At 42.6% G+C, this 13,021-nt stretch overlaps 1 protein-coding gene across 8 annotated transcripts in view; it reads left to right on the top strand.

Annotated features, from left to right (window-relative positions):
- ADGRG2 (adhesion G protein-coupled receptor G2) overlaps positions 1-13,021 on the top strand; it is a gene marked incomplete at its 5' end in the record, with an annotated part of 69,359 nt that extends 56,338 nt beyond the window's left edge. For all 8 annotated transcript variants that reach the window (XM_079727052.1, XM_079727050.1, XM_079727051.1 and 5 more), the window contains 6 exons: positions 195-463; positions 3,427-3,526; positions 4,093-4,376; positions 7,630-7,731; positions 8,729-8,881; positions 12,494-13,021. In XM_079727052.1, coding sequence (XP_079583178.1) covers positions 195-463; positions 3,427-3,526; positions 4,093-4,376; positions 7,630-7,731; positions 8,729-8,881; positions 12,494-12,678 — 1,093 coding nt within the window. In that variant the 3' untranslated portion in view covers positions 12,679-13,021. The remainder of the gene's footprint in view (positions 1-194; positions 464-3,426; positions 3,527-4,092; positions 4,377-7,629; positions 7,732-8,728; positions 8,882-12,493) is intronic.

The raw sequence follows: 13,021 nt of genomic DNA, 5'->3' as shown, positions 1-13,021 counted from the left end.
TGATTTTTCCTTTGTTGTTATTGTTGGCTTTAATGCCTCCCCCCCACACACATACACACCCATGCTCAAAGAGAGGAAATGTATACATATAGACATTTACCAAAAAATAAAAATAAATTGCCTAGAACACAGATATGTTCACATAAACGTTGGCAGATTGTGATGCTAATTCTTTTTTTGTCCTTTTCTTTTAGAAAGATCCGGAGGGATTACCCTTCCAAAATCCTCATCCAGCTGTGTGCAGCTCTGCTGCTGCTGAATCTGGCGTTCCTCTTGGACTCATGGATTGCTTTGTATGACATAAGAGGCCTCTGCATCTCAGTGGCTATATTTCTGCATTATTTCCTCTTGGTCTCATTCACTTGGATGGGCCTGGAAGCATTCCATATGTACCTGGCCCTTGTCAAAGTGTTTAATACTTACATCCGAAAATACATCCTTAAATTCTGCATTGTTGGTTGGGGTATGTATAATTTTTGCTCACACAGTGTCTGGATTTTCTCTGCTTTTTCCCCAGCGTTTTGATTTTTAATCAGATAGAGACACTGATGAAGCAGGTCATACTTGGCAGGTTTCTAAAACAGCTTTATCCTCCTTTTCATGTTTCACTGCCCAGAGAGCAACCTCGTCAAGTCTCTTCCTAGAACACCTGTATATTTACCCTGGATTGGTTATGACCGCAACACTCTGAGGTTAGGGCTATGAATCCTCTTTGTATGTCCAGTAACTAGAACTGGGGCTGGCACACAGAAGGTGCTCAATCAATTGAAAATATTAGCTTGGTGATAATGAGGCCAGACTGTCCGTCCCCAAGCTCCCAGCCAGCCTCACTCTGCTCTGTACCTCCCAGATTCACACATGTGCACGACAGTGTGCTCAGCAGGGCAGAGCAAGAGAACGTACAGATAAAACCTAATGTAACTTCATCACCACACCGGCCCGGTATTTCACATGATGCCACCTGTCAGTGGTGGATCACAAAGTCTTAGACGCCCCCAAGATCTTGAAGGTTTATTCATCCAACTCCCCACCAAATGTAGGAGCCTCCTGGACTTGACTTACCCTTGACTAAAGATAATTTAACCTCTGCTTGAATTTTTCTATTGTTGGGGAGCTCATTACCTTCATTAAAAAACAAAATTCAACTGAGTACATTTGAAAGATCTTACTGGCTTTATTCACAATTCATGAATCAGGCAGCATCCCGTCTAGCAGACAGAAAGGAGCTCTGAGGAGCTGTACCAAGTGAAAGACTTTTTATAGGCAGAAGGAAGCAGGAATAAGGAAGTCATTCTGGGCAATAAAGCGGGTTGGTTATTGCAAGGTTACTTTCCTTCAGGGGTGGCAGGGGTCTATCAGGCAGGTTACCTACCTAGTGCTGATAAGGTGATTTCGGATTGACTGGTTTAAGATTCCATTTCTGGGCGAGCCGAAGACTTAACTCTGTAACGGAGTTAAGTCTCAGTTTGGTGACCTGTGGCTAGCATAAGCGAATCCATTTTGGGCCTGTTGTCTCATTTTTAATACCTTACAAGGCAGCCAATGACCATCTTCTAAAGCTCTGCAGGTCTGTTTTTCCATTAAGTTCACTTGGCGCTCTGGTGGCACTTACCCAGCAGTCTTGGTTTTGCTTTCTCAGGAAAAAAATAATAAGCTGACACCTCTTCTGCCAAAGAGTCCTTTAGATAATCTACATGTAATATATATGTATAATGCTCTATTTCTCAACGTATTTTCACACAAGTAACCCCATAAGAGACAACTCAGTGAAGTTAGCAAGGCAGTTATTGCTAATACCAGGTGAAGAACCTGGCTCAAAGTGATGACGTGATTTACCCTAATTTCCACAGCTCGAGAACAGCCGAGGCTGGCTTTCTAATTTCTTATGCATATCCCTTCCACTGTATTATAGCCGCCATCCCTCCCAGACTCCCTCGTCTTCTTCAGGCTAAATATTACTTCAGGGACTTCCCTGGCGGTCCAGTGGCTAAGACTTCGCCTTCCAATGCAGGGGGTGCAGGTTCAATCCCTGGTTGCGGAGCTAAGATCCCACATGCCTCAGGCCAAAAAAACCAAAAAACAAAACACAGAGGTGATATTGTGACAGATTCAATAAAGAGTTTAAAAATGGTCCACATCAAAACATATTTTAAAATATATGTATATTAAATAAATAAATATTCCTTCAGATATTCCCTATGCAATAGGATTGCAGAACCTTTTCCTCCCTTGTCATCCTGCTTGTTATTATATCTTTGTGAAGAGTAACAGAACAACACCTTTCTAGAAAGTCACTTATTCCCAGAAAAAGAAGTCACTGCCTCTGATCTTGGGCACGGATTCCGTCTTCTTTGTACAATCCTGAATGGTCAGATTCCCTCGTCAAGGAAAAGCTCCACACCCCCAGTATTTTCTTTTTAGGAAGATGTCTCACTTAGGAAGTCACCATATGTCAGTGTCTCCGTAAGGTACAAATACAAAAGATTAAATGAAATATTATGTTAGATGGTACCAGGTAGCCCAACCTGGCTGTGAGAAGGAATTGTTTTTTATTTACCAGAGCCTTGAGATTGTATGCCAGGCTGGTCTGTGAAGTGTCAGCGTGGGGTGGGGAGCGATGGCGTGGAGGGGTGAGACGGACTCCTTCCCAGCCCAAGGTCACTTTAAGCGGGGAGGAGCCTTTTCATTATGCTTCCTCTTAGCTCGAGCGCCCTGGGAGAGCCAGTGAGAGAGCCAGTGTAGTGGCAGTCAGCACGCCCAAATCAATCAGGTCAGGCATCTCAGTCCATCAACGGGTTCCAGATAATCAGTTGAGGACTTTGGGGTTCATAATGAAAGATTTTCCAGAAGTTGCTGGTAACCCTAGCAGGTTGATTCATTGGTGTATATTTTGGAGTCCTTCACTTTGCCTGCCACCTGACCCTTAAAATTACATTCCAGATGGGTGTAAGTTAAGGCTAACACTAGCTACCGTAGCAGACAAACCCTGAAATGTCAGGAGCAGGTAATTTCTCACTCATGTGCAGTCCAGTTAGCAGAAGTGGAGGGGTCTCTGGTCTTGTGATTTTTCAGGAGCCAAGCTGCTGGAGACTCTGCCTCAAGACAGGGCTTCCCAGGTCGCTCTGAATTTGGGAGAAAAGAGTAGAGAAACTCACTGGAGGTTTTTATGGGCTAGGCCAAGAGGTGGAGCAAATCACTTCTGTCCATGTTCCATTGGCCAAGACCTAGTCAAGTAGCCACATACACCTAGCTGTAAGAGAGGCTGGGAGATGGCCAGCCACGCGCCGGGAGGAAGAGAAACTGGGTTTGGTGAACAGCTCACCAGTCTCTGCTATTTCAGAAGAAAATAGAACGTGATCTCTATTCTTTCTTCTCACCACCTTTGGTTATTAGAACTGTGTATGACTGATGTTTCCCATCTTCCAGGGGTACCAGCTGTGGTTGTGACCATTGTCCTGATTATATCTCCAGATAACTATGGACTTGGATCCTATGGGAAATTCCCCAACGGGTCACCTGATCACTTGTGAGTACAAAGCCCCCCCACGGAACGTTAAGTGAACTGGAAAGCAGAATTCTCCAAGAAAATGGAGGCTCTAATCAGCATATCAACTGGCTCTCATCCTAATAAAATCCAGTAACATTTACAGCAGGCTTTGCAGTTATATATGTAATGAGATCAGCTAGTTAGAAAAGCCATGCTACTATGTGTTAAAAAAATGAATTAGGAGGAAGTATTTCGAAAATACTTTTATAAGCCTCTGATAAAAATAAAATACCAGCTACACTATATTAGTAAAGACTCATGGAATGGAGTTACTAGGATCTAAAGGGGATAAAATCTTTTAATGTCTTCAAAGGATATTTTTTAAATACTTTCAATCACCAAGTGTCCTAAAATAAACCCTCTTGGAGTTTTTCCCCTAGATCTATAAATGGCTGTGGAGATCAGAGGTTTTATCTTTTTTTTTCTCTTGTAATTGTAGGAAAATGTTTCAGTAAAACAATATAGATTCATTGTTATCATTTGGAACCATATTTCAGCAAAAAAAACCATGATATGTTTTCCCTGTTTTTTCCCCCCAATTCTAGTTGCTGGATCAACAGCAATGCTGTATTCTATATTACAGTTGTGGGATATTTCTGTGTGATATTTTTGCTGAATGTCAGCATGTTCATTGTGGTCCTGGTTCAACTTTGTCGAATTAAAAAGAAGAAGCAACTGGGAGCCCAGCGAAAAACCAGTATTCAAGATCTCAGGAGTGTCGCTGGCCTTACGTTTTTACTAGGAATTACTTGGGGCTTTGCCTTCTTTGCCTGGGGACCAGTTAATGTCACCTTCATGTATCTCTTTGCCATCTTTAACACCTTACAAGGTAAGCTCTACAGCACTAAATACACACTGAATGACCCAGTCGAACTGAAAAATATTGCTACTAAAAGTTAGAGTATCTGCAAAGTGGCTTACTTAGTAGCTTAAGATATAATCATTGAAAAACAGATTTAACTTTGAGAAAGGGTGCTCTGAGAGCCTTGGAAGAAAGGCTAAATTCGTTAAATTCAAGAAGTGGTCCTTTTTCCTCCTTATCCATCACTACCTCCTGGGAGGGAACAAACATATCAAGGGGAACCTACCAGGAACTGTTTCTGGGAGAGTCAATCACTCTTCCTTCACCTGGTTCCTTACCTTTTTTTCTTTTAACTTTTTTATTGAAGTAGAACATGCATACAGAAAAGTGCACATACCCATAAATGTCCCCGTGAGGTCTCACCACTCTGACCTCCTAGGTCTGTGTTTGATTTGAAGACAATGATAAATGTGAAGTCAATGGCAGCAGCCTGGCCCAGTACTTAATCCCACCCAGTTGCTCTGCCCTGACATGCAGCAGGAAGGGCAGGCTCTGCGTGTGACCCTTGACCTCGGAGCTTCCCCTTTGTTAATGAAGCCCAGCCGCAGTCATTTGGGAACCCTCTTCCATTGTATTCTTTTTTTTTTTTTCCTTTGGTCTCATTGTATTCTTTAGGAAAGCAAATTACTCATTCTTCTAGATCAGCATTATAAAAGAGTTGTCAGCTGTGATTAATTTTTTTCAATTTTTTCAATTTTTTTTTTTTTTTTTGGTTGTGTTGTGTCTTCGTTGCTGCGCACGGGCTTTCTCTAGTTGCAGCGAGCGGGGGATACTCTTCATTGCGGTGCCCGGGCTTCTCATTGCGGTGGCTTCTCTTGTTGTGGAGCACGGGCTGTAGAGTGCAGGCTCAGTAGTTGTGGCTTGCGGGCTCTAGAGCGCAGGCTCAGTAGTTGTGGCGCACGGGCTTAGTTGCTCTGCGGCATGTGGGATCTTCCCAGACCAGGGCTCGAACCCGTGTCCCCTGCATTGGCAGGCAGATTCTTAACCACTGTGCCAGGGAAGTCCCAGCTGTGATTAATTTTTCATGGACGCACTTTGGCATTAAAAGCAGAGCAGGCTAATAAGTTTACGTTACAATAACAATCATTCGTGTCCCTTGGTTTCCTTTTACTCCAAATCCTCTGTGTTGATGCCTTTTAATTGCATTCTCATCCACTCGTTTTCATCTTTTCCTGGTGGCTTTTAGCTGCCATAGCATTCTCCTGTAGTTCTTTCAGGCATATAGTTCATTAACCTGAGATTGAATTCAAATGCCTAATTTGGCTACCGGTTCTTATTTTATTTGGAGGAAGCCAGTTAATGTGCTTGCTGGTTACATACAGTTGTTCATTTTTACCTACAATGTACAGTTCCTGAACTGGTATATCCAGGTGTTGGACTACTTAGAAAAGTTTTATTTGCCAACAATGGCATGCTAAAAGTAAGAGACACTTATTTTAAAGAGAAAAAATATATGTCCAAATCACACTAATCGTAAACATGAAAGCGAGGTACCTACCCTCGCATATTTACTGTGGAAACTGAACCTGCCTCTTTTTCATTTCCCTAGAATGACTTCTCATTAGAATATGAGTGGACAGAAAGAATGTATTGTTTCATTTATAAAAGGGAACTAAAGCCTAATTCACAGGGCTTTGGGGTTGATAAAAGGAGAGATGTATACAGGTTCTGATTTGGGCCTTGGGTACCCCCATTTTGATCTCTCCCCTAATGCAACCAAGTGTAGCTGCCCAGGGTGGCAGGTGGACAAAGGTGTGCAGTACTCAAGATATCAGTCTTCAGGCTGGGCACGTGTACCTTACTAGAAGCAAATCTGATATTTTAACATGAAGGTTTTAAAGTAGATAGGTTGGGGGCTGGGGAGAAGGAGAACTCAATTCGCCCATTCATTCTGCTAATATTTGTTTGCGTTCAAAGCCTTGGGGAGTGGTAGCGAGGGGGCTGTGTGGGGAGCCCTGCGCCTGCATGCAGTGGAAGGTGGAGGCAGAGCCTGAGGTGAGGGCCTCTTCATGTCCGTAGTGTTGCCCTCTTTGTGGCCAGGACACCACTGGAGAATTTCCTCGAGCCTGTCACAGGGAGGCTGGAAGGTAGACAAGGCTATGGCTGCAGTGCCCCAGGCTTCGGAGGAAGAGGGGAAGGCCCAGGGAAGGGATGTGGCTGTGGACTGGAGAGGAGGAGTGAGGGATGTGAGACAGAGGAGGAGATGGCATTTGACAGAACTTGGAAATCGATTACGCATATGGAGGGACGGGGAGGTAGGAGCTGTGGACTGAAATTAAAAAAACACAGGGACTTCCCTGGTGGCCCAGTGGTTAAGACTCTGCACTCCCGATGCAGGGGCCCTGGGTTCAATCCCTGGTCAGGGAACTAGATCCCACATGCCGCAACTAAGCCCTGGTACAGCCAAATAAATAAATATTAAAAAAAAAAAAAAAAAAAAAGCACAGTGTGAGAGCTGTGAGTTTCAGTTTTCTTTGGGGGAATATAGTCCGGGAGACAGCTGCTCAGAAAGCTCTGAAGAACTGCTCCTAAGAGGTAAGGGGGGAGATCAGCATATGTGTGAGTTTGGAGAAGGGGTATGTACAGTCAAGCACACATCTCGGCAGAAGGTTACTGCTTGTCACGAGGCACAGATACCTTCGTTAATGCTTTTAGTGCTTTTCTAAGTGTGGGAAGATGCAAGAAACTAGGTTCATAAAATTTTCTCCTGAAAATACCTAATTATCCGAAGGCCTTTTCTACCAGTTTTCCCAGAGCACAGAGCGCCTCATGCCTGATCTCCATCCTGAAATCCTTTCAGGGTGTGTTGAATGTCAGTGACTGCAGTGGCTTATGACTCAATCCTTGTAGAGCTGGATGGCCAGCAACATTCTTTAGTTGGCAGAGCCTAGGTCTGAGCTGGCATCCTGGGTAGATGGCTCGTATTTCCAAAGATAAGGAAGGCTAATGACAGGATGTGAGAGGTGAGACAATGAGTTCAATTTTGGACATATGGAGTGATATTCTTTTTATAAGTATTCTTTTAATCTTACAAAGAGAGTCCTCCCAGGGTGCCTTTCGATAGCAAACTTTCCCAGGACTTTGGGCTTTATTTTCAGTCTGCAAAATTTCATTTTGCCTATGACTGCCAAAGATTTTATGTTTTGTGCAGAGTAAGCTCATGACATTCAAGTCTTAGTTTGGAATTCATTGTGTTACGTTTTTCCCCCCCTCCCCATAGGATTTTTCATATTCATCTTTTACTGTGTAGCAAAAGAGAATGTCAGAAAGCAGTGGAGACGGTATCTGTGTTGTGGAAAGTTACGACTGGCTGAAAATTCTGGTAAAGATTTACCTTACTTTTTCTCCTTCTCTTAAAGCTTGAGGAAAAGACTGTATAAGTTAAGATCCAAAGCAATTAATGCCAAAGGAGTATCGGATCTGGAAATCAATGAATGGAGCCTGCTCAACACAAAATATCCATTGTGAACATTAGGGGAAAAAACCTAGTGAATTAAAAACCAATTACTCACATCTGGGAACTTAGTGAGCAATAGAATTAGTGGCCTGGCTGCTGCTTGAATGAAGCAACAGTGAAATTTTTAGAATTCATTTCCTTTCGAGTGCATGCTTTCCATTTGTCCAAAGAAATTTTTAATACTTAACCTTCCTAACTTTTTAAGTCTTGACTCAACCTTTTTTCCACAGGTCCTGGTTGTCAGTGACTTCATTTATTTGTTATTGGGCCAGACTTTATATATAAGCCTTAGCATACATTTGGTTATTTTGAAGTTATTTTCAGCTATGCCCTGCTGGGTTATAGAGCAAATAGCTCATTTTTAAGAAAATAAGAAAAATGAAGTACTCTTTGAAAATCTAAATTCCTTTTGCATAAATATTACCCATGAATACAGACTTCGCAGTATTGCAAAGATCTGGTTGCACAAGATTGGAAAATGGCAGTACCTAGAGTTCCATCATTTGCCTGGATTGAAGAGCCATTAGTCATAACAGCAGGTCGATTTGTGTTCTTGTGAAGACAGTCCTTGGCTCTGAAATATTACCTAATTCAGAGGATATTTATAGACACAATCAAATTAGCTTGGCCTTTAGTTCCCAGAGAACATAGGTTACTTTTAACTAGGCAGTCATTTAAAGGACGAATGTATACGGTCTTAAATGAAAATACAGTTTATCACACCAACCTGTGAAATGTGGGATTCTCTGTAAGATCTGGAAGCGAGAGATCAGTTCTTAGAACGAGTTATGCTGTGACCTGTCTCCTGCATCTGAGTTTCAACATTCTGCCCTGTTTTTCTGTAATGCTTACCCTACTGTAGACTGGAGTAAAACTGCTACTAATGGTTTAAAGAAGCAGACTGTAAACCAAGGAGTCTCGAGCTCTTCAAATTCCTTACAGTCAAACAGTAACTCCACCCAGTCCACCACGCTGCTAGTGAATAATGATTGCTCAGGACTCACCAGCGGAAACGGTACGTATGTCTCAATATAGTATTTCTCAAGCTAGTGTTTGTTGTATTAAAGCACTTTTATCCTTTAATGGCATTTTTGCTAAGCAAAGTGTATAATTACATGTATGACTAGTGGATCAAAAAGGTGGTTCCCTTATAAAAGAGAAAGTTTATTAACCAAGTTCATTCGATTTAGAGCAGTTTTTTTTTTAAGATTTAAGGGTTGTTTTTTTTTTAAAGATTTAAGTTTTCACGATGGGAATTGATGGCGACCTAAAAGTTTTAATGTGGCAAATCCCGACTTAAGTATTGCCCAGAGACTTCAGTCCTATGCTATTTCTGTGCAAGCAGTACCTAAAATAGTCAGTAAGACTATATCAGTTTTTTAGTATATCTATAATTATACACATCTTCAATGCCTTTAAACCTTCCTATTTTTTGCTTGTCATGTTTGTTCATTCTTTTCCACAGCGTGGCTGCCTTGTGACAGTGCCCAAATCCCCATGAATATATCAAATACTGAAAGATGAATTGTGACCTGTATTGGTGACTATATATGTCTCCAATATACGTACAGATCATTGCTGCTGTGCCTCCTTTACTCATTAATTCTGACATTTCTAGCTAGAACTTCCATTACGTTTTCTTTCTTTCAAAAAGACTGGGCAGTTCATTACTCATAAAAACTTATCTGTTTCTCTCTTCTTTGGCTTCTTAATATGTCTTTTGCATTTTTATAAAAACTTAAATTCTGCTGGTATACTTTCTCCTTTCCTGGAGAGTTTGCCTTTACTTATCATTTTAGAATATTAGTTATTTGCATGACAAATTCAGATAAATTTGTGAGAAGGTTCATATACTTACCAGATAATTTTCTAGCCTCCCAAAGATGGGATGTCCTACTGGTTTGTACAGACTTTTAAGATACAAGAGGAGGGGCTTCCCTGATGGCGCAGTGGTTAAGAATCCACCTGCCAATGCCGGGGACATGGATTCGAGCCCTGGTCCAGGAAGATCACACATGCCGTGGAGCAACTAAGCCCGTGTGCCACAACTACTGAGCCTGTGGTCTAGAGCCCACGAGCCACAACTACTGAAGCCCGCGAGCCACAACTAGAGCCCATGCTCCGCAACAAGAGAAGCCACCACAATGAGAAGCCTGCGCAGCGTAACGAAGAGCAGCCCCTGCTCGCCACAACTAGAGAAAGCCCGTGCGCAGCAACGGAGACCCAACGCAGCCAAAAATTAATTAATTAATTAAAAAATTGTTTTTAAATAAATAAAATACAAGAGGAGGCCTCTAAATCAAGGTTTCTCAACCTCAGCACAGTTAACATTTGGGGCTAGATAACTCTCTGTTGTGGGGCCTATTATGTGCATTTGAGAGTGTCTAGCAGCACCCCTGGTCTCCACCCACCAGGTACCAGTAACACCCAGCTGCTCACACCCCCAGCTGTGACAACTAAAAATGTCTTCCAGTAGTGTGAAATGTTCCCTGGGGAATAAAATCGCCCCACCCCCCCGGTTGTTGAGAACCATTGCCGTATCAGATGAGAAACGGTTGCCATGGGGCCTTAGCTCTTTATTGTAGATACCAGAGGGAGAGCTGGGCTCTATGCCAAGTTGCTATAGCGGGAGTGACTCAGTGCAGGTAAACAGAGTAGAGGCAGTGGCAGTCAAGGCTGATTCATAAGTTAGTGGGAGAAACCGAGTTCAAAGTAGAGAAATCAGAGGTGTGAGCTGAGTCATCAAGAACCCTCAGAATCACAACATATCAGTCAAGCCTACTGGTTTGGATAGAAGTGTTTGGGGCTCTTAAAGCCAGATTTTTCCATATTCTAGAAAGAACTCAGAGACGAAGCCTCACTTGCCTAGCCTGCCAATATGTTGCCATCCTTCGGGGAATCAGATTGAATGGAGGCAGCACATTTTGCACAACTGTTTTTTTTTTTTTTTTTTCGCGGTACGCGGGCCTCTCACTGTTGTGGCCTCTCCCGGTGCGGAGCACAGGCTCCGGACGCGCAGGCTCAGTGGCCACGGCTCACGGGCCCAGCCGCTCCGCGGCATGTGGGATCCTCCCGGACCGGGGCACGAACCCGTGTCCCCTGCATCGGCAGGCGGACTCTCAACCACTGCGCCACCAGGGAAGCCCCCTGCACAACTGTTTGACATGGCTGATTTCGCACAGCTATTTTCCATGGCTGACAGTGAGGGTGGGGTACATTTTAGGCCACCAAAATGGCCACGTGTTTAATACCACATAACCTGCACATCAGGATCTGGGATGGATGACAGAAAAAGAAGCTGGAAGTTTAACGGTTTGTTTATTATACCAGGTCAAATTGTTCCTGCACAAGAATGTCCTCAAACCAAAATGTCTAAATCAGAACAGCAGCCTCAGACAGTCACTTGCCCATCTCTATGCCCAGAGATGGAGCTGAGTTAGCCACATCCATCACCTAGTGTGTGTGAATACTACATATTTCAGTTATGCCTTGGAGGCTTGGCTACTAGCAGCCATGTCAGTCAGTACACAGGGCCACAAGCTCACAGTTTGGAAGAGACATCACATGTTGACTCTTTTGCTTCTGAGCCATGTAACCTTAAGCAAAGCACTTACTTTCTGACACCTTAGTTCCATCGTCTGTGAAGTGGGGATAATAATAGCACTCATCCCGTAGGGTAGTAAATGAGATAATTCTTATAAAGTTCTCAGCACTGTCATTATTAGTATAATTATGGCACGAACTAACAGTTGGGCTTATTATTCAGCTTTCTACATTGTCTTTACATGGTGTAACGGTCAAAAAGATGTTGCCAAGGAGCTAGAGGATCTCAGCAGCTGTGCCCACCCCACCCCTGCCAACACACACACACACACACACACACACACACACACAATTCAGGGCCTGCCTGGGGTTGGGGAGGCCCACCTGTTCCCTGGCCTGGACTCTGAGGTTGGACTCTGTTGTTTCCTCCTGGGAATCAGTCTTATCCTGATTTAGTCAGAGGGGCTGGTTTAGAGTATGAGAGATGATTTTTTTTCTTGCCAGGACTGTTGTCACTCTGGGTTTCTCTGGTACAAAGTTTTACTTTATAGGAGTCTTAGGGAACCAAGAACCTTGTGAGGGATCTCTGTTAACCTTTGGGAGAGACCAGAATATTACCTTAAGTTAAATTACACATATGCTACTACTTGAAGGCAATATATGTTCAACCAGAGTTAGGAAATGGGCCTTTTAAAATCAAAAACATTGCTTTGCTTCATATTTTGACCATTTTATTTAAAAAAAGCTGCCATAGAGAGCTGGTTTCTGAATCATTCTCCAATTAGTTTTGCTTACTTTGAGTGGTCTTAGGAAAGGAATGAAAAGTAAATAAAATATGACAATATATCAGACATATTTTTTTAAAAAAAGACATGCTCTCCATGTGCATACTTAAGAATAAAGTGACGTTTGTTTATTTTGAAAATGCTTTCCATAGGAGCAGTTCCACGTGTAGATGTATTTCTGATGTATCTGTGGGGAGGAAGGTGATCTCCACGTCTTACTCTTCCGCCATCTTCTCCTGTCCCCTGAAAATGCTTTCTGTGGATACTTCATGACGCTGATTTTGTTTTTCCTCATACAGCGAATGCTTCTACAGAGAAGAATGGTTTTTCTTTCAGTCTTCAGAATGGAGATGTGTGCCTCCATGATTTCACTGGAAAACAGCACATGTTTAATGAGAAAGAAGATTCCTGCAATGGTAAAAACCGTATCGCTCTAAGAAGGACTTCAAAGCGGGGAAGCTTACACTTTATAGAGCAAATGTGATTCCTTTTCCTAAAATCAAAGCATGTTGCTTGACAGTGTGAAAATGTCCAATCTTATTTTTTACACAATGTGAGTTGTATGAAAATCAACTAATTTTATACTCGGCAACTTCTGGAGGAGCATAAGCTAATTGAGGGCAATGGTTGCTATTGGAAGAGGAAGCCAAGACGTTATACCACGGTTCTTAGACATTTGTGATTTGGTTTCTTATCCTTCATTTTAAAAGAAGACTGGTTTTAAACAACACACTAAGAATAAGACTCATTTTTAAAAAATCAAAGTAGTTCACTTCCAGCCCCAGTTAAAGATGCTAAGTTATCTTTGATAACATTATATAAAGCCA

Source organism: Hyperoodon ampullatus, assembly GCF_949752795.1.
Source record: "Hyperoodon ampullatus genome assembly, chromosome: X".
Classification (NCBI taxonomy): Eukaryota; Metazoa; Chordata; class Mammalia; order Artiodactyla; family Ziphiidae; genus Hyperoodon; species Hyperoodon ampullatus.
Note: the sequence above shows the minus strand (reverse complement) of the source record. Positions and strands in the feature narration are given on the sequence as shown.